Here is a 24,850-nt window from a genome sequence, read left to right as displayed (position 1 = left end):
TCATATTACTAGCCCAGTTGCTATTTGGGGCAGACTCTGTCACTGAAAACATCTCCAATTAGAGATACTGGGCAGATGGTGTCAGGAATGCCCGAAGCTGCTACTGTGGAGCCTTGAGTAGATACTGAATAAACAGAGGTACTGTAAGGAGAAAACCTGTTACTGACATCATTCCTTGAAAAGATGGTCTCAATTCCCTCTTGGGAATTGAATGCCAAGGCAAATACGTGTGTCCTTTACCTCCAGGAGCAGACAGCCAGCAAGGGAGATGTTGTCCCGCTCCACAGCCAGGTGCAGCGCCGAGCGCCCCGACTTCCTCTCCTGGGCGTTGACGTCGGCCCCGGCGGCCACCAGCAGCAACAGACAGGCCATGCTGTTGCTCATCACGGCTATGTGAATGGCGGTTAGACCTGCAGCCCAAGCACAGGGACAGTCATGGAGCTGGAAGGCTGCTCACAAGATGGCAAAACTGGACCCTATGGAAGGAATGCTGTCAAGTTTCAGCACGCCTCATGTCTCCACTCCACACGGCCTCAAAAGGCGCTGTAAGTCTGTTGTTCTGCATGTAAACCCACAGTCTGCTTGTATGTTCTCAGGAGAAACAGAGCAAATAAACAATCTCTGGATAAATGATGCTTTCTATGCTCAGGCCTCTGCTTTTTCCTCCTACTAACTATTCCAAATCATCTTTAAAGAAATTAGTTATGGTGAGCAACAGAAATTCTCACAAGAGATGATGAACTCCAGGTGTCTAAGGAAAGCATTTTGGGGTGCAAATCAAATTACACACATTTATCAAATAGCTACCAATTGTTTAGAGAGCAGACAGAGAAGGTTATACCATAATGTGTGTTTGTCTCTTACCTTCCCCATTAGGGTGGTCGATAAGTAGTGCTGCCTTTTTGTGCTTGAGTAAAACACTGAGAATTTTATCTTGTCCTTCTTTGGCAGCTAGGTGCAAAACAGAGTTACCCAAGCGGTCCAGGAGGCTCAGGTCGGCCCCGGCCTTCAGCAAGTCCTCCACCACAGCCTCCTGCTTGGTGATCACGGCCAAGTGCAAGGGTGTCTGGCAAGTAGAGAAGGGGCAGGAGATACACTGGTCAGTGGCAAGCACCTGAACCCATGGGCTTGGTAGCTGCCACTACAATAGGTGGAGTCATCCCTCGGGGCCATTTCCCATTGCCAGATTAACGCCTCCCTACCTCAGATGTTCCATATCCTGTGCTAATGGAGTGTGTATGCTGGACTGCTATTGAGCCATGCAATAATTAAGATTATTTTTATATTTAAAATTCTTAACAGCTTTCTTGTTTCTCATTACAGCCCGCTGATTGTTAATATGTGAATTCTTCTAATAATAAATTTAAATTTATTGAATTTCTAGTAGGAATCTATCTTCAGCTGATAATTCTGTATGTTAACAAATCAAAGCAAGGCTACAAATTTACTGAAGAAGTTGAAATGAACTACTCAATAGAAGCCAATTAACAAAGGTGCCATGATTCTACATTAATATGGAAAATGAGTTTGCTAAGTTAAAGAATATTTTTCCATGGACTGGCTCCATGAGGCAAATCAATAGAACTCTGGCACCTCCATTGTAATAACAGGTGTCAAAGGGTTCTAAATGTCTTTTTTAAAATTAATTAATCTATTTTGAGAAAGTGAGAGCATGACCGGGGGAGGGGCGGAGACAGAAGGGGACAGAGGATCTGAAGCAGGCTGTGCTGACAGCACAGAGTCCTTATGGGGCTCGAACCCACGAACTTCGAGATCATGACCTGAGCTGAAGTCGGACAGATGCTTAACCGACTGAGCCACCCAGGCGCCACAGAATTCTAAATGTCTTCACCAGGACAATAGAACTATCTCACTAAGAGGGCTCGGATGAACAAACAAGTGGAAGTGCCGGCACCTAATAGGTGCATAAACAGCCATCTGACTTAACTCTGCCCACAAAGTAGTGCCTCGGAGAATGCAAATGAGATGTTTTGCAAACTGAGTGTTTTCAAAATGAGCAAGACAAACACAATCAGGAAAGTATCTTTCAAAGAACTGAGGTCACCGACAGAGAATGGCAGTATATTTTTAAACAAATCAGTCTATTTCACAGAAGTCTCTGAAATCCAGTCTGTCTAGTGACAACTTGCCTAAACTTTTCTCCCTCAGTAAGCGATCACTGGCCACAGCAGAGCGACAGCAGGTGAGCCACAGCACTCTGGCTGCAGGACGACCACAGCACAGGAGATGCTGAAAGACGCTCCCGTGGCCGTGTCTCAGTTACAGTGATGAGCTCATACAACACAAACAAGACAGACTATTCGGCCAAATTACCATTCTCTTTTATGTTTTTCATCTTTTACAGCTTGAAATAGAATTATGTCCTCAAAACTTTAGATACTGTAGCCAAGAGCCTTCTTCTCAAAAAATAAATATGTTAAAAAAAAGCGCCTGCATTTATTAATCTAAAATGCTATTTGGGGGAGAAGAAAAAAGTCTGAAAGAGAATGAGACGGTAAAAAAGATCTGAAATTACAAAATATTATACGATTCAGAAATCAGCAATTATCTCTAGACTTAATACGATTTTTTTCATGTTATACAAATTCTGTTACTATGATAAGCTTTTTTTTTAAGTTCTCTCCTATAGTATCACCAATTTTTCAATTTCTTAATTTCTATGAGATTTCAGGATGTGGATCTTTAACCCCAGAATTACAGAATGTAGTGTGGATTGCATGTGAGAGTATACGAAAATGTCTATATATTTCAAGTATATATGTTTATGTAGCCAATATATGGAAAAGTACTTACAAATGTAATAGTTGTATTTGGGAATGGAGTTGGGAGACTTGTATATTGCCAGGGAGGGCAACTTTTGAGTTTCTAGTATATTTCCTTATGTACCATTTAAAGAACCATGAACATATATTATATTTATAAAAATTAAAAATATAAAAGAAAAAAACCCCACATGCACAAAACCCCCCACTAATGTTACATGGGAATGTATGCAAACAAAACAATCCATATCAAACACATTAGAGTGGTTGTCTATGGTCAGGGGGAGAAGAAGAGGAAGGGTTTAAAGGCAACAGATTTCAGAAATGTTTTCAGAAGAATCCTAACTCTATACACTTGGATTATTTTGAGTGTATCTCTAGAGAGTGGGTGGGGAGAGCGATCTGATCATGACAGATGGTCACAGAAATGTACTAAGATTAGTGAATGGTATTTTGGGAGGTTGTCTAAGACAATTGCCAAATAATCCAAATTACTTAGAGAACTCTATAATTTTTCCATCAAGAGCAGTTAACAGAGAAACTTTACAAAGATAAATGCAGCCAACTTTTAGCCTTTTCTAGTTCTCAGAGCAAAGTTGTGATTGGTATATGTTTCAGCCATACAAGGCATACCAGGGGATCCAGAATCCTTGCCCATAAATGAGAGCAGTGGTAAGTTGGGGGAAAAATGGACTTATGGTCTCCTGAGAGTCCCTGTATCAGAAGGCGTGGAGGTGTCAAGGGTGGTGGTTTTGAGATTTTTGTGTGTGTAGCCTACTGGAGAGAGTCTCTATATACGTAACCAAATGATACAGTAAGGAGGTTAGCACATAATAAATCACAACTACTAATCCTGCTGTGTGGTGTCCTTTGCAGAGCCTATTTATAAACAGAAAAACAAGTAATTCCTTGAATCTGACCTACAGGCAGTGACGTTAAGCAGTCTTTGAGAGGAGGACCGAGAAGTGACAGTGTCCTGTTCCCAGTTTTATTTGCAAACTTGTGATGGCTGAGAGGAACAATCCGTCCTAAAGCCCGAGAGAATCAAGCTTTACGGGCCAGATGACTCTCCAAACACCAACAGCCCCCAAGATGGTATGCGAATCTGAAGACATCCTTTAAATGTCTACCTAAAATTAGAATTCACTTTCATTGCTTTATATTCTCAGTCAGTGAAGAATCCCCAACTTCATTCTTCCTTTGACATTAAGCATTACAGCCAGGGAAGGAGCCTAAAGCCTTACATCAAATGGGAAACTTACTTCCCTTCTCAGGAAACACCTATGCACAGATAAAAATCTAGTGACAGCCACATGTAAACATTTTAGTTCGTTTGCTTTGAAGAAATAAAAATGATTCACAACACCTGCTTTAACAATTGAGAAGGGGAACAGGTACTTTACTGTGCAATTAACTGCACATGATTGTTGTCCACATTTTTAGAGTGACAGATATGCCTGGACCAGGCATCCAAGCACACCATCCAGGCCAGCAAGGGCTGGGAAGTCACTTTGGGTGCAGTGAAGGGAGGGAGAAAATGGGAAAGATGAGAAGGGGCCAGACCAGGAGACTGGGACCAAAGCCAGGTGGGCTGGGGCAAAGGCAAGCTAGGAGGAGACTGTGCTCCTGGGCAGGAAATGGAACAGCCCCGGTGGTAGCGTGCCCCTAATCAGAGAGACCGGCTCTGACGCCAGCATCCAGGCTTTGGTTCCGCCAAGCAGAAGTTTCGATCTCTGCACGTGCCTATCAGGCAGCCTCACGGGGTCCCAGCTACCTTCTCTCTGCCATATCTGTAGACTTCTGTACCAGGGTTCCTCAAGTTGCTTTTGAGCCCACTGAATTCCTGTTCAAACCTGATCTGGGCAAAACTCTGGTGTTCCCTGTTTTCCTCAATTTGAGATGTCTTTCTGTTTTTGAAAGACACTTTCTCCTCAACCAACCTTTTTACCTTTCCGTATTCTGATTTCAGCACCCTTTATTTGATACACACTTAATCTAGATGTTGTAAAAATGTGTTTTAGCAGATGTCAAAATTCTTATAAATTACTGGCTTTCCAACTTAATTTTTTTTCAGTTGTATTTTTCTTGACAAATATGATGTATTACTCTAGGTTTCTCTGTACTGCATATTTGAAAGCTGCTAAGAGAGTAAATCTTAAAAGTTCTTATTGCAAGAAAAACAAATTTGTAACTATGGGTGGTGATGGATGATAAACTTATTTTGGTGATCATTTTGTGATTTATGCAAATATCAAATTGCTATATACCTTAAACTAATACAATGCTATATGTCAGTTATATTTCAGTTAAAAAAAGAGAGAAGAAAAACAGGTGCTCAACATCACTCATCAGGGAGATGCAAATCAAAACTACAATGAGATATCACCTGACACCAGTCAGAAAGGTTAAAATCAAAAACATAAGAAACAAGTGTTGGCGAGGATATGGAGAAAAAGGCACACTCTTGCACTGTTGGTGGGAATGCAAACTGTTGCACCCACTGTGGAAAACAGTATGGAGAATCCTCAAAAAATTAAAAATAGAACTACCCTAAAACCCAGTAATTGCACTACTGGGTATCTACTCCCAAAATACAAAAACACTAATTCAAAGGGATACATGCACCCCTATATTTGTAACAGCATTGTTTACAATGGCCAAACTATGCAAACAGCCCAAGTGTCCATCAACAGATAAATGGGTAAAGAAGATGTGACACACACACACACACACACACAAGAATATTATTCATCCATAAAAAAGAATGAAATCTTGCCATTTGCAACAACATGGATGGAGCTACAGAGTATAATGCTAAGTGAAATAAGTCAGTCAGAGAAAAACAAATACCATATGATCTCATTCATATGTAGAATTTAAGAAACAAAACAAACAAGCAAAAGGGGATAAAAAAGAGAGGAGCAAACCATGAAACAGGCTCAACTACAGAGAACAAACTGATGGTTACCAGATGGGAAGTGGGTGGGGGGATGGGGAAAACGGGATGGGGATTAAAGAGTATACTTAGTATAATGAAAAAAACACAACAAATTAAGAAAAGAAAAAAAAATGGATCAACTCTTGGACAGATTTCTAAAGTGTAAACTTTGTCTTCCCCCAGCATGAGTGGAGGATTTCTTTTCTTTTTTTTTTTTTAATGTTTATTTATTTTTGAGACAGAGACACAGCATGAGCAGGGAAGGGGCAGAGAGAGAGGGAGACACAGAATGTGAAGCAAGCTCCAGGCTCTGAGCTGTCAGCACAGAGCCCGACGCGGGGCTCAAACTCACGAACCGTGAGATCATGACCTGAGCCGAAGTCAGCCGCTTAACCGACTGAGCCACCCATGCGCCCTTGGAGGATTTCTATTGTGGAGTGATTACTATTACATTCATAGGTTAAAGGATCCTAAATCATAAATAATATTCCCAAGTAATGGGCTTTTAGAATATAACTTATACAACAATGCACTGTATTTTTGCTACTGTTAACATTATTAGAAATAATACGTATACACATGCACACGCACATGCGCAAACACGTACCAACGGTGAACTTTTCTTCAGTTGGTGTTTCTGCTTACCTGGTAGAGATCATTTCTCATATTGATAATGTCATCAGAAATCAAGCCAGACGTGACTTCTAGTAGATCCCTCACAAGGTGGGCATGAAGATGGATGATTGCTAAGTGTAAGACACTGGAAAAAAAAGAGTGGCAATAATCAGCTGAAGTGTTAGTGAAAAAAAAAAAAGATTTCCAAGAAACGATTAGACTTGCAGACTGAACCTGGCTCTCATACTTAAGTTTTATTTGGGCCCCAAATGCCTTGAATATGAGGTGGGGATGTTCTGTTGCTTATCCAGGCAGCTACACTCATTTACCATGCTTGCCTGGCCTCTAGGGGCATTTTGGTTTGACCTTTGAGGTATACAGGGATCTGGGCCTTGAGGCAGAGAGGCCTAAGTTCAAATCCCAACTCTGTCTCCCTGCAGTGGTTTTGGTGCATTTTCTCCTCTAGCCTCTTCCTGGCTTCCCTTTACATACAGATCATGTATGGAAAATGGCCAGCACTTGGAACTATTCAGAAAAATGTAGTTACTTCACCTAGCCTTGCCAGCCTCCTCTAAAACACAGTGTGGTGTCTTTTTAAAGATCTTTCCAGACCCCAGGAGGGGAGGATAGGGTTAGGCTTTTAACTACTGGGAGAAGATTCTTGAGGCAAATTTCTGAAGGAACAATGTGATTATATTTCTCCCTTGCAAATATTCCCTCTGCCTGGAATGGTTTTGCTCCTCTTCTCTGCCTAGACAATGCCTACTCCATCCTTCACATTCCAGTTCAAACCTCACCTCCTCTCCGAACTTCCTAGGCGGACCACGCTATCTCCACTCAAGTTCACTGCTTGTTATGCAACTGTAGTTTTTCGTATGCCTTTCTCCCTCTCTGACCTGTGACCTCAGGGCTGGTTCTCCCTGGGTCAGCCTCAAGCCCTGGCACACAATTTAGGCACTAGAATTTAGGCACACAATTTAAGCACTAGGACCTTATGCTAATGAGGTCGAAAATATCGGCAGGTGCCAAGCATCACTCCTAGGGACACAATGTTTTAATTGTTAAAACAACTTCCTATTAAAATTAATTTGAAATGATGCGACACTAACAACAATAAAAGTTGTTTAGAGCTTCTATTTGCCAGACCAACATAAGCAGTTGACCTACGTGATCTTATTTAATCACAACAAGAAGCCCTGTGAGGTAGGTTAACATTATCCTCATTTTTCAGATGATGAAACTTGGACTTGTAGGTATAAGAGAACTCAAGTCAGGTCATATAACTAGTGAGTGGTGAAGCTGGGAGGCCAGCCCAGGTCCACCTGGCTCCAAAGCCATCTCTTAATCCCTTAAGCCACCCTGCTGAGGGGGCACATGGGCACTGCTCTGTGGAGTCACAGATGGACACCTAAGATAATGAATATTCCAAAGTACGGACAGATTGTGATACAGAGCACACTCAAAGTATCGCATGGTGGCAGGACAGCTGGGCTTTGAGGCACAGCCTCGATTTTCTCCAAATGAAAAATCTTCGGTGTCACTTTATTCAGACCTCTTTCTTAGCAAGAGCAAGTGTAAAATTTTACTAGGGATTAACATTGGCACAGGAGGGCCTGAAAAACTAACTTCTGACTTCATTACTTGAGAGAGCAAATGATGTCAAGGTGTCACTACTGACTCTTGAAACGTGAGACTGGAAGAAGACTTCTAAAAAGGGCTTCAAGTCTGATGCAGCCATGACGCATTTGTACCAAGAAAAAGGTCATACTTCAAAACTGCCTAGAAATTTCCATGCGCAGCTCAGCATTTCATAGCAGAAGTACATTCTCTCTCCCCCTTAAATCCTCACACCTTCATGGGAATTTCCCCAACACCAGAAGTTCTTTTCTTTTCTTTTCTTTTCTTCATTGTATATGCTGTGATGACTAATGGTTACAAGATTCAGATTATTAGCTGAGCGTGACGAGTTCAATGAAAACGAGACCTGAGCTGTGAGGACCAATGGTTTTCCTTTGTCTGTATTCTTACGAGGGCTCCTCTTTGGTCTCTCCACATCGCTCGTCTCTGCCCTCTACCTGTGGCAAGCCCTGAGGGCCTGCTTGCAGGAGGAGTATGTTTGTGGTCCTAGGAGGGGACTCTAAGTATTCATGTTCTGCTGGGTGGGGAAAGTCACCTCCTTGGTCCCTCCATATGTGTCCTTACACATGCGTGGTGTATGGTGTATGAAGGGAAGGCTGTGGAAAAGATTTCGGGGCATATGCATTCAAGTGGGTGCATTGAGGGGAATGCGTGCGTCTTCCCCTCAATGCACCCACTTGAATGCATGTGCCCCGAAATCTTTTCCACAACCTTCCCTTCATATACCAGCAGCCCTTCCTAGCTTCTATGTGCTCATCTTTCTCAGGCTCATCAATGCAGCAGGTCCCTGAAAATATCACTTGAAACCCTGTTCTATCTTGGTTAACTGCTTTCTCTTGTGGTTCCATGTTATTGAGTGCTAATTGGATTCTTTAACCCTGTAAAAGCATTCTGCTGTTCGCAGCATTGCATGAGGAAGGCTGTACCGGTTCCTCTCATACTGTATAACAAGGCCAGTGGTTATACCACATCCTTGGTTACGTTGCAAGGAATGAGAACAAAGGTCTCTGTTTGAAACCCTGAGGTTGGCACTTTCCTGAAGTGTTTGATTCAGTTTTTTAACTGAGGTTGAAAACATAGCACTCAGGAACTCCTCTACAGAAAAGGGTTTCTCAGTGTTGACACTATTTTAGGAAAGTTTTAGATAAGGCCCTTGACTCGAATATGAGGGCTGTTGTCTCTTGTTATTCTCACTGGCTTTTGAGATCATTTTGGAGTCTCGATGCGAGGACTCCGAGAACTGTTTTAGAAAGAAGCCAGGTGCTTTGCAAATATAAGCTCAGTAACAGCAGAAACGGAGGCATGCTGAGTGGAATGTTGGACTCCCACACAGCGTGGGTTATGGCTGTCACAGGAGTCTGATCCAGTCCCAGACTGGTAACCAGTAGCAGAGGCAGTAGGGAAGGAACCAATAACTGGGAAAGAATGACAATGATCGCTTACTTGTTTTGTTACCGTTGTTGTTGTGCTGTCTTTACTGGGCTTTTTCTTGACACTACTACCAGGAGAACTGTGCAGCCGGGGTAACAAGTGCTTTAGGAATTTGGTTGGACCACATTTATTGTCATCTCATTTTGGTAAATAAAGCAGATGTTATTAACCCAATAAATAAATACGTGTTTGTTAAATTTTATCCCAAATGTTATCCCAATAAATAAAGCAAGGTTTTTGAAAACGTACCATTCCCCGCACATATCTTATCCTTCTTGCCCAGCCTGATGTGCTCTTAGATGAAGGCTTAAATGTTCTAACGTCCAACAGGTGGGAACCACAGGACCAGAGAAGCAAATTATGGATTCAACCTCACTGACACAGGACTGTCCGTGACAGTCTTCCAGTTACAGGACCCAATACCTTTAAACAATTCTTTTTATCCCTAGCCAGTATGCATACGATGATTTTCTCACTTCCTTACCCTAAAACAACCTTTGTTTGCAAAAGTCCTGACTTACCTGTCCCCATTCTCATCCTGCACTGCAGCGAGATGGCGCTGAACAGCCAGCAGCATCTTCACATCTCCTGTCACTGCGTAGTCAAAAAGGGCATTGGCATGCCGCTTGGCCAGCTGCATAGCCTTCTCTAGGAAGAAGTTATCTGCAAGGCAATGAGCACAATCACAGTGGAGTTTCCTATACTTGCTCTACGGGTGTGGCATGCCTGGGGCCAAAACCATCAACATCAGTGTTCTGATACCTCGACCCACATCGTTTTAGTTGCATCTGCTCCTTTCAGTGCTCCTGGTTGCGTTCGTTAGCAAAAGCACAACTGCACGTTGGCTTACTGACAAATACAGAGGCTGATCTGAAAACTCTGTGTGTGGTTTGTTAGGGGAAAGAAATTTAGATAGGTCTGTTACTTCAGGGGGAACAATCAGTCTCCAAATAATGTTGATTGGCTTGACTATACTGTAAATAATCAATCTCTTGATGAAATAATCCTTCATTGGAGTCTTAAACCACTGTCTCGTTAGGCAAAGTGTCAAAAACCACAGTCTCTGCCACAGACAGACTTTCCCTAAGCCATCCGTGTTCTTGTGAAGTTTGCTTCAAGGTCAGGAAAAGGCAAATTTGGACCTGAGGGTCAAAACCAGTATGTGGCCTGTTTTTATACGGTCCCCTACCTAACCATGCTTTGTATGTTTTTAAAGCGGTATTTAAAAAAAAAGAATTTGTGATAGAGACCATAAGAGGCCACTAAGCTGAAATATTTGCTCTCTTTCCCTTCTCTTTTCTCTAATGAGTACTGGTTCAAATTACGTGCAAAGTGCACTGTCCCCCTTAATCCTAATTGTTCAAAGAGGGCATCAAGGTAAAAGGAAAAGTTCTCATTTTCAGGCCAAGTTCTACTTCAGTGTGATGGTCCAACTACGGTCTAGAGGAAGAAGACTATTGAAGTTATGGGAACTTCTCTATTATCTGTGGTGGAAATGAATTAGATTATCTCCCACGATATCCTAAAACTGCATAATTATGATTGGAGAATGCATATGCATATTCCAGTACTTTATTCAGAGATAACACAGGGAAAATGGAAATTTCAGTGTGAATTAAATGCTCTGACACATGCTTTTCAAGAGGCATACAGGACTCTGAAGGGCACACCGAACAAGATATTGATATATCATTTTTAGATTAACAGAAAATAAACCGGTCTTCTGACAATAGCTTCCTGGAACCAACCTATCCCCTCACCAGTCAATACAATGTAATCACATGTGTACTCACTTACCCTGAAACCTAGAATTCTCTTCCTTTACTCCTACTGTATACGTCAGGGTAACTTCATCTTCTCCAGTGCCAGACTCCTTATCTTGTTCTGTGGGTTCAGTTACTTTCCCAGAGAGGTTCACTGCGTCTCTGTCCACACTCTTGCTGCAACCCTCAGGGTCATTTTTAGATGGGGAGTCTATGGTTCCTAAGATAAAAGCAGAAACATTAGATTTTTCTCACTAAATTCCATTAAGTGATAATTCCCTGTTTCAGCGAAGGTCAGATAAAAGATAGGCAAGTTTACTGCAAAGGGAAAAGAAAAACAGTAATTTGAAATTCCTTTTAAAATACTCATATCATAGGTAACCTGTTTTGGAGCTATTTTAAACTCTCGCGTCTCAAAGACACATTTTTACGGAGTGTGACATATTCCATTAGTTTCAGGTGTACAACATAATGATTTGATATTTGTATATATTGTCAAATGATCACCACAGTAAGTTGAGTTACCATTAGTCAGCGCACATAGTTACACTTTTTTTGTGATAAGAACTTTCAAGATCTTAAAAAAAATTTCATATACACTTTTAAAAACTTACATTTCATTCTGTTTATTTGTAAAGGAGAAAAATGAAATAAAGCTCTTCTGTGAATTGCAGGGAAGTGGAATTTTTAAAGTTTAAATAGAAACAGAGGAGTTATGGGGTGCGTGGGTGGCTCAGTCAGTTAAGCTTCCGACTTCAGCTCAGGTCATGATCACACAGTTTGTGAGTTCGAGCCCTGCATTAGGCTCTGCACTGACAGCTCAGAGCTTGGAGCCTGCTTCAGATTCTCTGTCTCCCTCTCTCTGCACCTCCCCCACTCATGCTCTGTCTCTCAAAAATAAATAAATGTTAAAAAAATTTTTTTTAAATAACATATAATAACAATAAAAAAAGAAACAGGAGTTATGGGGTGCCTGGGTAACTCAGTCAGTTAAACATCCAACTCTTGATTTCAGCCCAGGTCATGATCTCATGGTTGAAAGATCGAGCCCCCTGTGGGGCTCCTCACTGAGCCCAGAGCCTCTCTCTCTCTCTCTCTCTTTCTCTCTCTCTCTCAAAACACCCCAAACAAACAGGAATTATTTTTTTCCTAATGCTAATTAACCAAGCAAGTTGTTAAGACATAATATCAAGTCACATTCTGTAGTGTGGGAGTTACTCGGTATGCCATTTCTGTGCTCTTTCCAGTCTGACCATATTATCTGGCAGGTACTATGAAAGCACCTATGTTTTGTGAGCAGAGCTGGTTCAAATCCAGGTCCTGCCAATAACAGATATGTGCCTTCAGTGAGTGAATGAACCTTTCTGAACGTTGGTGTCCTCTGTCCATAAAATGGAGGCATTACTATTTTCCTTAGAGCAATCATGAAGATGACAGTTAAAACATGTAGAAATAGCACCTGACATCAAACAGGCATTCAATACATGGGAAGACTTTATTGTATTATTGCTTCAATGGGTACACTAGAATGGACACGTAATACAAGCTAGGAACACAGCATGTGACAACTGCATATGAAGGGATGCATTTGAGGGGAAAGGCCATCCCTATAAAACTCAAAATGTCTTCAAAAGTGTAGCATTTGAGAAGAAAACAGGAGAGGACAGTTAAGTTTGGTGACTTTTTTAGTCAAGTGTCTCCATATGTCCCTTTTTAATGCTCTTTTCTTCCCCTTGTTCATGTCACTTAAGAAGTAAATATAGGGGCGCCTGGGTGGCTCAGTCGGTTAAGCGGCCGACTTCGGCTCAGGTCATGATCTCGCGGTCCGTGGGTTCAGGCCCCGCGTCGGGCTCTGTGCTGACAGCTCAGAGCCTGGAGCCTGTTTCGGATTCTGTGTCTCCCTCTCTCTGACCCTCCCCCGTTCATGCTCTGTCTCTCTCTGTCTCAAAAATAAATAAACGTTAAAAAAAAAAAAAAAAAAAAGAAGTAAATATATAAGTAGAAACATAAGATTGGGAATAGAATTTATATTTGCCACAGGAAATAACATTTTTTTATGCAAAAGTATCTTCTCAGTTTACCTGCATTTATCAAATTTTTTCAAGATGACAATGTGATGAGTAATAATATAAAACTTTTAATTTTTCATTCTTTCTTCACTATTGGAAAAAAAACTGTATTACTTACCATGTTTCATCCCAGCATTAGATTTAGTGGTTCCAGGATGGAAGGTAATTCCACCGTATGTAGGGAATCCATAGTGGGGGAAGCCATACCCTGAAATGGCAAGCAAAACTAATGAAACCTCATGATGGGTGTGTGTGTGTGTGTGTGTGTGTGTGTGTGTGTGTGTGTGTGTTTTATGAAGAGTCAGCAAAGTTTGGTGTCCTTCCCTCAGGTGAGCACAGGCTTTGGTGTGGGAGGGCAGAGTGCCTGACGTGGTGCTGCCATTGTGAGTTAGTAAGACACATTGTGGGGATCATGGGATGATCAGAATTCCACTCGGACCAAGTTTACATTTTGGCAACTCAGGCAATGCCCAGGCCTGGGGCCGCATGGAGGAGTTCACGCTGGAGAAAGTCTCCCACTGTTGTGTGGGAGTGCTCACCACCCAAACTCAGACTTGCTGACACAGAGGGCCTTCAAATAATGTCTGGCAGGAAAAACTGAACCAAACAAAATACAAACTACCGAGTCCTCAAGGAAACATGACCACACTGTGCATGCTCATGCATTTTTGGTGGAAGCATAAAAAGTCGTACGTAAAATTAGAGGTCATACTCTCTGACATTGTAATTTTACTTCAAAGAATCTAATTTACAAAAACAGTCTGGAATAAAAGAAAAACAACGTGGACAAAGGAGATCAGTAAAAACAATAAAAAACAGGAAACGCATTCAAGTAAGTAATACTATGGAATATTCACTTGGTGAAATATGAGTCATTAAAATGATCCTTAAGAAATTATGCTTACATAATATTTATATTACCATGGAGGAAATGCTTATGTTAACCCATTAGGGAAAAGCAGCATATATGACTCCATGTACACAATCATTTATGATAATAAATAACTAACGTAGGTAAATAGATTAAATACAATGCATTATGAAGATTGTAGCTGTACTCATGAAAATGCAAAAAATATCTACTGTGACGTTTGCACAGAATAAAATTAGAAGAAGTTAACCTTTGATGGCAGGATTTTATGTGTCTTCAGATATTCTACAATGCTAGTATATATAACATGAAATCTTTTTAATGTTGCCAAAGAAAACCAAGACAAGTATAGAAGCAAAGAAGGAAGGAAGGGAGGGAAGGAGGAAGAAAGGAAGAAAATATACCAAAACGTGAATAGACACGTTCTTCATATAACTGAACTTGAGTGACTGTTTTTCTTCTTAGAGTTTTTGGTATTATCTACATATTGCCAAGTGAACATGCATTTCTTTGAAAAAATACACTTATTAAAATTTTAATTAATTTCCTATGTCACACTCAGTAACGTCACAGCCACTCAACCCACAGACCATCTGGGAAATCTAGGGAAAGACAATTCTAGCTTCTCCAACGGGAAAAGCTTTAGGAAGAGGAGACTCAATTCGTACCTGGACCCGTACCTCCGGCACCCCCTCCTCCACCGCCACTGCCAAACATGCCTCCACCTCCAGCTCCAGCACCACTACCGCCGCCGAAACTATCAGAGAAATTAGGCATGAGCTTCTGCCGTTTCCTCTGCACTTCCTCTTTATCTGTAGTTAAAGGAAGAGAAACCAAAGGAGAAAAGACTGATTCAATTCCACAACTAGCCACAGAAAGAATATTGATTCTGATGGTATTTTTAAACATCTTAAAGGGAAACAGAAATCACCCAAGGAGGAAGAGATGCCAAATTTCAAGAAGCATTATATTTATTCCAATGGCTATGAAGACGGAGAACCAGCCTCGGAGAGACCACAGAACAGTACACACCCAAATCCTCTCTACAGTTAAGAAACAACAGTTTCTGAAGTCCCCAGTGTCATTCAAATTAGCGAAAGACTAGACTTCCCATCAATTATTAAGATACTAGAGATACCGGAGAAGGAAAACAATATTGAGCATTTTCATTTGGTCATACAAACCACTATTACCAACCAACTAACATTTGTAATGCATCTACTGTGAGCTAAGTGCTAAGGGGAAAGAGAAGAATGAACAAGGTCTTTGCTGTCAAGAACCCTCCAATACAATTGAAAGGTTGTGGGGGAAAGACTTGGGAGAGATAGCATCATAAAGCTCTCTATGTTAAATTTATGGTTGCAAAGCAGTGTTCCAGGGGGTCAAAGGAGAACTTCCAGGAAGTACCTATGGGCTGGAAAATTCAGGAAAAGCTTTCCAGAATCTACTTTATATCAGGAGAGGGCAATGGGAGGATGAGCTGGAAATGGGATGTAGAGGCAAAATAATGAAGGAAGAATGCGCACTGTGTGCTTATGGATCAGTCTAGCTGAAGTGAGAGTTTAGCATAAGTGAGTCTTGAGAAGTGGGGCTGACTGGAACCACACTGTCGGGCTCCTGGATTGTGAACCCAAGGAGTTTACAAGCAGGAGGGCCACTGGATGTTTCTGAACTGGGGGATGATGTGTACAGCGTGCTAGTTTAAGAAGATTCATCTGCCACTGGTGTGTAGGACAAAACAAAGAGTCAAAGTGAGAGGCAGAGACAGTGCAAACGGAAGGGAATGGGGCTGTTCCTTAGTGGTCACCGTGATAATACAAATGGGTGGACCCCAGGAATGCAATGAAAGAGGGATTGGCAGTCATTGGTGACTGAGGAGATACAGGAGGCCGAAAGTCTAAAGACTTGACTTAAAACACAGTGATGCCCTCTGAGATTTTTGGCTGTCCAGGTCTAGATGCCATTTGCACTATCATTCCTCATTCCTCGTGTTGTTGTAGTTTTTCTTTTGCTTCTCACTATCTGTTCTCCCCAGCCCACTGCCATTGTGGTCCATTATTGAGCTCTTGTTTCTTCTTTCTGTTTCCCTTTCTCTTCTCTCATTTTCCTATCATGTATTTTTTTTTTTTCCCCTTCTCTCTTTTGGACTGAAAGGGTGATGTAAAATTTCTGTTTAAATAAACAGGCAATGTGGTATTCTTTTTTTTTTTTTTTCAATCAGCAGCCTGATACTTAACAATTGTCCTATTTCCAATTCTTCAATGTTAGTTTTGGCCATTGCTTATGTCCAGACAGATCTCTACTTATTTCTAATTTTGTGGTTATTTCAGCCATCTCAGGGCTCGAAAGAATGCTTTTACTGATTATTACAGTCACCTGAGCACAGCTGGAAGACTGAAACATGGAAAAGTAGGATAGCAAAGTACCCTTAAAATAATCCTTTAAAAATGGATCATGTCCAGACCTGTTAGGAAGAAAGCCAATGTGGGTCAACTTTGAAGAGAATGTGCTTCTACTAGAAAGCGTTGGCCTCAAAGTAGAGAAACTTTACAAATTTCCTTTTCAAAGGTTTTGAACAGATTTATAAAAATTTTCCATCAGTTGTACTATAACCAACTAATAGTCATACTTATTACTCATCCTATAAACTGGGGATCTCACATTGAATATTAGTTCATTAGAAATATGAAACACAAGAGGGAAGCAGACAACTTATTCATCTTCAGGAGTACATGTTATCTGCTGACGTGTTCTACCAAAGAGATCATTTGGTACTCGCTATGTACTTTTTCTGTTTTATAAAACAGAGATGTTCAATGGTTTTATTTTACTGTAAAATGGGAATTTTTCAGTCACTTTAAAAATATTAACTATTATACATCCACTAAGATTTCAACGACAAGAAACTGATACAGAATATTTCATTATGACAAGTTTTTAAATAAAAGAACCAGCCTGAATTTCCCCAGAATTGAACATGGAGATAGTCTCATCACATTCATGTATCCCTGTGGTCTGCCTTTGACAGGGGCAGCATGGGTTGTACTATGAAACATCAACCTATTCTAGATGTTTACAAACATCTAGAATAGTGGTCCCTCCTTTTACAGAAGAGGAAACAAAAGCTAGGATGATTAAGGGACTTGTCAGAGGTCAGGGCAGAGTGAAGATGAGATTCAAAGCCAGTGAGCTTTCCATTCTATTAGACTGCCATTCTTTGGGAAACACTCCAAAATGTCTTTGCTTCCTTTAATAATTGGTGATTGCAGATAATAGTCTGGTTCACAAATGTAGATAAGCTTTTAGTATCCACCTCATTTTGATATGTGTATGCCTTCAAAAGTACCTCATTCGCGTTTTTTGGGTTCTAGTGTGCTAGTAAAGATGTCTGCATCTATCCTAAGCATTCCTTTCATAATTTAAGGATTATGATTCCGTTTCTTCTGATTCTCCACCTTTTCAGACTGAAAAATCACATGGTCTTTTTTTTGCCATTCATATAGCAGTTCCTCAACTATCTTCTTCCCTTGCCAATTGTCCCTCTCTCGATTATTTAACTTGTCTTCCCTAAGCCCAACCATCTCCATGACATTTTCATGAGGTACAAGGTCAAAAACTATATCAGGTGTCGAGTTCTGGAACAGATGGTTCTGTACAATGAAAGGAATATGTTGTATTTCTTTGTCTGATGTCCTCCTTGATGGCACCCAACAAATTAACAGCCTTTGGGATAAGGATGGCAACTTGGTTGGTCAGTCAATAAGTCAGCTCCCATATTATAAGAGCCAAGATATGGAAGCAGCTCAAGAGTCCATCAACTGATGAGTGGATAAAGAAAATGTGATATATATATACGTGTGTATATATATATATATATATATATATATACACACACACACATATGTGTGTGTGTGTGTGTGTGAGTGTGTGTGTGTGTGTGTGTGTGTGTGTGTATGGCATAAAAAAAAATAAGATCTTGCTATTTACAATGACATGGATCAGCTACAGAGTATTATGCTAAGCAAAACAAGTCAGTCAGAGAAAGACAAATACCATATGATTTCACTCATTTGTGGAATTTAAGAAACAAAACAAATGAACAAAGAAAAAAGAGACAAACAAAAAACCAGACCCTTAAATATAAAGAACAAACTGGTGGTTACCAGGAGACTGGTGGGGGATGGGTGAAATTGGTAAAGGGGATCAAAAGTATACTTATCATGACAAGCACTGAGTAATGTATAAAATTACTGAATCACTATGTTGTACACCTAAAGCTAATATAGCACTGTGTATTAACTAACTGGAATTAAAATTAAAACTTAAAAAAAAAGCCAGCTCTCAGATATATCTCAGCATCTACTATATGACATCTACTAAGGGACGCCTGGCTGGTTTGGTTGGCAGTGCATGCAGCTCTTGATCTCAGAGTCGTGAGTTCATGCCCTACATGGGCATTGAGACTACTTAAAACAAAATAAAATATATGACATATACTGTTCTAGATGTTGGAAATGTACTAATGAACATGAAAGACCAAATCTATGAACTAAAGAATATTCTTCCTATTAGAGGGTGGAAGAAGACAATAGATACCTAAATTCATTGATAGGACAATTTTGCTTACTGATAAAAAAAATGAACTACACAAAATTGACACAGGGAATGACTGCAGGGGCTGGGGCAGTGGAAGGTGTGTTCAATGACCTCTGAGAAATGTACACAAAGATTCCCTGGGTTGTATAGTTTTAATTCATTTTCATACACTGACTCTTATATTCTTATTTAAAAAAAATTTTTTTTAATGTTTATTTCTGAGACAGAGAGATACAGAGCATGAGTGAGGGAGGGGCAGAGAGAGAGGGAGACACAGAATCAAAAGCAGGCTCCAGGCTCTGAGCTGTCGGCACAGAGCCCGACGCGGGGCTTGAACTCACAAACTATGAGATCATGACCTGAGCCGAAGTCGGTCTCTCAACCAACTGAGCGACCCAGGTGTTCCCACTTACTCTTATATTAAATGGCCTGTTACTTCTCTCTCTCTTTTTAAAAAAATATTTATTTTTGAGAGAGTAAGAGAGAGAGCAGGGGAGGGGCAGAGAGAGGGGGGGAGAGAGAGAGTCCCAAGCAGGCTCCACGCTGTTAGCACAGAGCCTGATGTGGGGCTTGAACTCATGAACTGTGAGATCATGACCTGAGCTGAAAACAAGAGTTGGATACTAAACTGACTGAGTCACCCAGGCTCCCCGGCCCACTACTTTTCTGGTTATATGTCTGGTGTGATTATTTCTCCTTGTGATTATTTCATTTTGGGATTTACAATCCAGAAAGTTTTACTGACCAAGGTAATTTGTTACCTTCAATAAAACAGTTCCAATCTCACAATGAATAAATATATGTCAAAATATGTGTTGGCCATTCTTTCTGTGGAGCTCAACTTCTAACTCTTATTTTTCCAGATGATTCTTCTTACTTGTTTGTATTACATGGAGCTTTTAGTCAATGACAGCCTGGAAGTGCTTGAAGCATACAGGTAGGAATTTGAGCTTTCAGGAGACCCCATTCTCTAACCTGAGCATCTGATAGATCCTATTATGAATGAACACCTGAACATGTCCTTGCTGTATCTCACTCTTTTGATGAACAAATACCACTGGAAAAGGTAGACTGGCAGCCTAGAAACCAAGCTCAGCTTTGAATGTTTCTCGATGCATACATGTGTAGGTAATCTGGGTATCCTTTTTAAACATAATTCTCTGTGTTGAAAAAAATGGACATTATGTTAAGACATATTTTAGGAGAAGAAATTAATTTTTTCCCTCAGAAAGTCCAAAAATTTCTCTCCTGTGTCTATTTAAAAAAGAGTGTTTAATCAAAAGCAGTGATTTTCATCTTTCTGCAGACTGAAGCATTTGGAAGACCTCAGGTTGTCGCTGGGTGGGGAAGTGAGGGCAGGTGGGCTGGCTCCCCACCTCCACTGTAGTTATTTATTTATTTAATTTTGTTAATGCTTTTTCTTTATTTTGAGAGAGAAAGAGAGTAAGAGAGAGAGAGCAAGTGGAGAAGGGGCAGAGACAGAGGGAGAGAGAGAATCCCAAGCAGCCTCCAAGCTGCCAGCGCAAAGCCTGACATGGGGCTCGGACTCATGAACTGTGAGACCATGACCTGAACTGAAATCGAGAGTCAGACGCTCAACCAACCGAGCCACCCAGGCAACCCTCTCCACTTCCACTTTAACCAGAGCCTGTCAGGTGTATGCACTGGGATTTTGCATGAAATCTTATGTGGACTGGGGGGAAAAAGGCTCTTTTGTTGATAATGTTTTCACACCACAGTAATGGAATGCTGTGAATCGGGACCATCAGTAAACAGGTCACGATCTCTGAAAAGAAACAAGAACTCATGGAATCATCTTCTAAATGCTCCCACCACAACATGAGTTACAGGCAAAGAAGCCCTCTTCAAGGATCACACATCACATATTGCTACCACAGGATCCAACACTCATGTGGATCATCACTGCAGAACCTTTGTGGCTTCAGACATCAGCCAGGACCTGGGTGCTCTGTGACGATCATTTCATTGACCTCCCACTATGGTCTCACTTCCCTCTAATCCAGGGGTTTCTGATTTTGTTTGTGCCATGACCCCTTTTTCAGTCTTGTGAAATGTTACGGATCTTTTCTTAGAATCATACCTATCAATATGTAAAATTACAAAAAAAGCTGATTATATTAAAATCCATTTCTATCCTTGGAACTCTTGGGGTCAGTGGACTCCAGGTTAAGAAATATCTTTGAGCAATTTTCCCATTTAGGGGCCTATTAAATACACTCAATGCTGAATTTCCCACCCTGCCCTCTTGAGTTCCAGTCCTGCCTTTTGATTGGCAGGAACCAAAAATGTAACATGTTTTAAATTGAGCTCCCTCTCTGTCCACTCAAACGTACTTTTGCTCCCTGGATTCTTTCACCAACTCAACCATGTAACAACCTTCCTAGGCTGGGATTCCTGGAACCATCTATGACTCCTGAATTTCTCCTTCACCTCCTACCTCAACCAGCATCTGGGGCTTAACGCCACTGCCTCCTTGCATTCCTTACACTAATACCTTTAGGAACCTCCCCATTTCTCACTTGGATTCTTGCATTACTCTTCGGACTCTTCATCTGCTGCTCAGACAGTTCCCTCAGTGTTCATATAAGGAAGTCAGAGCCATCATTCCAAACCCAAATAGGCCTGGTAATTCCCTTATCCAGATCAATCAGAATTCTTCAGCTGCCAATCACAGCACTTCTGAGCCTGGCCTTGGCCTTCCTTACCTGTCTTGGTCTTCAGTGGTCCATCTCCATGCCCAAAAGGCTCATTTCTCTCTGAACTAACATTAATTGTTCAGCTCCTCAAGTTTCCAAGCCTAGGAAACACTTTCCTTCCTTGTTTCTCACCTAACTACTGAAATACACCCCCAGGTTGAAGGACCTTGAAGAAGCCTACTTCTTGGTGGCTTCTATAGAATTAAGGGTCCTCTCTCCTTGGCATTCTCATAGGTGTTTGTAGATGCTTCCCTTTTGGAGCTTATCAAAATCATAAATCACATTATAAATATGTAAGGAGACTATCTCCCCTTCTCAGGGTATCTTTTGTGAGGAAAAGAATGGTGCTTTATTCATTTTTATGGTTCTGCACTGCATGGTGGCTGAGTATCCTGTTTTATCGCCTGAGGCCAGATGATGGAGGGGCTGAATCTCCTGAACAGCAAGCCTTATCATAAGGTCCATCTCAACTGCCCAAACCCCGAGATCCTCAATAAATGACAGATTCTCAGATTCAAAGACAAATTCTCAACTGTCTAAATCTCATATAAGCTTGGTAAAAATAAGATTATTTTGAAAGGCTGGACTCAATTCCATGACCCCAAAATAGTATAATACTTCTCTCTTCTCTAAAAATAAGTACCATGGGCCCAGGGGCAAGTTCCTAGGAAGCCATTCAAAGGAAGTGAACAACTAATCTCTTCTAATCAGCTTTGTCCTTTTACCGGAACAGTCACAAGAATGTAAGTAACCCAATTACCTTTGATTTCAGGGTAGTAGAGAAAAGGTTTGGGTTCGCTAGTTTCCAAATCAGATTTCCTCCGAAGTTGGACAAATACGGAAGCCGGTTTTGTGATGTTGACATCTTTATACTTTGGCGTTTTGAAGACGATGGCAAACTGCAGGATACAAAGACCCAAACATTAGGGTAGGCCTACATTTTGTTTTTCCAGCAATGCTACTCATTAAACGTATTAATAATTATGTTTAATTAAACTAAAAAATACAGCATCCTAGAGAAAGTTACAAACTCAGAATTCTATACCCATACATTGTGATTAAATTGCCACTGTGAATTAAAATGAGACTATGCTAGGGGCGCCTGGGTGGCTCAGTCGGTTAGGCGTCCGACTTCAGTCCAGGTCACGATCTCGCGGTCCGTGAGTTCGAGCCCTGTGTCAGGCTCTGGGCTGATGGCTCAGAGCCTGGAGCCTGCTTCCGATTCTGTGTCTCCCTCTCTCTCTGCCCCTCCCCCGTTCATGCTCTGTCTCTCTCTGTCTCAAAAATAAAATAAAACGTTAAAAAAAAAATTTTAAATGAGACTATGCTAATATTTTGCAAATCTTTATTTTTATTTGTCTAATATTTTAAATGCCTTCCAGTTGAAAATAATCATGTGAGTAAAATGCATCGCATACACCTCCTTCTTCTCTTCTAAATCAGCCTTAAAGTGCTCCAAAATTATTTACAAGGCAACATCAGAAAGACTGGTTGTCAAAAGAGAGAGTGAAGAATGTGCTACTACAATGAGCCCACAGGTTGGCTGATGAGAAGAGGAAGCTAAATCCTGCAGAGACATCCTAACAGGGTCCGTGTATTTTGAAGGGAGGATGGCCAACGCTCTAGGGATAGAGGGCATTCTGTAACACTTCTAAGACAGCCTCTTCATTAATTTCTGTCAGTGCCACAATAGTTAGGCATTTTTACAGTTTCTTGTTTGATTTTTTTTTTCCACTATGTGGTGTATTCACAAGGTTCAAGACTTTGTAAAATACAGAAAGGTATACAATGGCATATAGTGAAAATTCTCCTTGCCAACTCCCATCCCCCAGCTAGGTGGTCCCACTGTGTGCCTGTCCCCAGAGGTAAACACAGTGAAATTATTAATTCTTTTTGTATTCTTCCATAGTTTCCTTATGCATATGCAAACGTGAACATTCAATCTTTCTGACATCGCTTGGTTTTATATCTTTAAAAAATTTTTAATGTTGTATGTTTGAGATTTTTTCCATATTCAGAGATTACACATTCTCTTTAATAACTGCGTAATAGTTCATCACACAGACACACCATAATTTATTTACTGGCCACTTATTGGTGGACATTTGGATTGTTTCCAATTTTGTGTGTGTGAAAATAGTATTTCTCAATCACTCAGAGTGATGGAGACGGGGATATAGCATTTCTATCTCTTAGTCATACACTCAGTTGTCACTGGGAAATCTTGATTTATCATAATGATATCAGCCTATAGTAGAAGTCTCTTCCTTTCAATACTTTTCATTAGAAAACCTTTTCAAAAGTGTTGTCATAATTACTCTGGTAGAACACCATAATGGACTGATTGTGTTCCCTCAGAATTCGTTATTTTGAAGCCTTAACCCCTAGTGTGGCGTTATTTGGGGAAATGGCTTTTATGGAAATAATTAATGTTAAATGAGATCATGAGAGTTGGGTTGTGATTGGATAGGATTAGTGGTCCTATAGGAAGAGACACCAGAGAGCTTACTCTCTCTCTCTCTCTCTCTTTCTGTCATGTGGGGACAGAGCCAGAGGCAGCTGTCTGCAAGCCAGGAGGAGAGAGCTTTAAACCAATAACCAACCCTGTTGAGCCTTGATCTGGGACTTCTAACCTCCAGAACTGTGATGAAATAAATTTCTGTTGTTTAATACACCTAATCTATGGTATTTTGTCATGGCAGTCTGAGCAGTCTAATACAAAAACTTAAAATATTTCCACTAACAGACCCAAGGGCCACTGCCTTAATGGTTAGGTGATCAGACACCCAAATGAAATGTCTTGACATGGTTTCAGAGCCAATGGACTAAGGCTTTGCTCATAATTCTATGGTAGGTGACTTTTCTGGAAGACCTGCAAGAGTCTTAAAAATAGTACTCTTTTATGAAAGTTAAATAAGTATGATTTTTCCTTTTTCACGTATGGAAATTAAGTACTGAATTTCAACGAGACAGAAAATGCAAAATCATCATCATCAGCATTATCATCATCCACTTACTTGTCTATGAACATCTGTAGGAGAAAAATCTCCAAATCCTTCCCAGATTCCACCATTTTCCTCCTCTTCATAAAATCGAATTTGGATGTCATCTGCAAACAGTCACATTCAGGTGTTTAATTTCACATAATAATATTTCACAACATGCTAAACTTTCAGCTGGTTCAAGATTTTACCTACAATGTACTTAAACATTTAAAAAAGTAGTTACTAAGAAATAGACTTTTAAATCATTTGAAATTTTCAAAATTACTGAAATTTTCTTTATTAGTTACCACAGTAATGGACCCTGAGTTTCATTTACATTGAGAGAATACTAGATTTACCTATTCAGTCTGACTTTTCTCTTAATCAGTCTTTGCCTTTCTCACTTCTCCATCACTAACCCAAATCATTCCTGAGGAACATGAAG

At 40.6% G+C, this 24,850-nt stretch overlaps 1 protein-coding gene across 2 annotated transcripts in view; it reads right to left on the bottom strand.

The window, feature by feature from the left end:
- Window positions 1-24,850, bottom strand: part of NFKB1 (nuclear factor kappa B subunit 1) — a 119,614-nt gene that overhangs the window by 9,996 nt on the left and 84,768 nt on the right. For both annotated transcript variants that reach the window (XM_060654542.3, XM_078445855.2), the window contains exons 10-18: window positions 24,439-24,530; window positions 22,182-22,320; window positions 14,777-14,920; window positions 13,356-13,445; window positions 11,203-11,388; window positions 9,927-10,068; window positions 6,367-6,481; window positions 865-1,066; window positions 241-410 (exon numbers count right to left, since the gene is read on the bottom strand). In XM_060654542.3, the coding sequence (XP_060510525.2) occupies window positions 241-410; window positions 865-1,066; window positions 6,367-6,481; window positions 9,927-10,068; window positions 11,203-11,388; window positions 13,356-13,445; window positions 14,777-14,920; window positions 22,182-22,320; window positions 24,439-24,530 (1,280 nt within the window). The remainder of the gene's footprint in view (window positions 1-240; window positions 411-864; window positions 1,067-6,366; window positions 6,482-9,926; window positions 10,069-11,202; window positions 11,389-13,355; window positions 13,446-14,776; window positions 14,921-22,181; window positions 22,321-24,438; window positions 24,531-24,850) is intronic.

The sequence above is a fragment of the Panthera onca genome, chromosome B1 (assembly GCF_046562875.1).
Source record: "Panthera onca isolate mPanOnc1 chromosome B1, mPanOnc1 haplotype 2, whole genome shotgun sequence".
Lineage (NCBI taxonomy): Eukaryota > Metazoa > Chordata > Mammalia > Carnivora > Felidae > Panthera > Panthera onca.
This window is presented reverse-complemented; position numbering and strand designations above follow the sequence as displayed.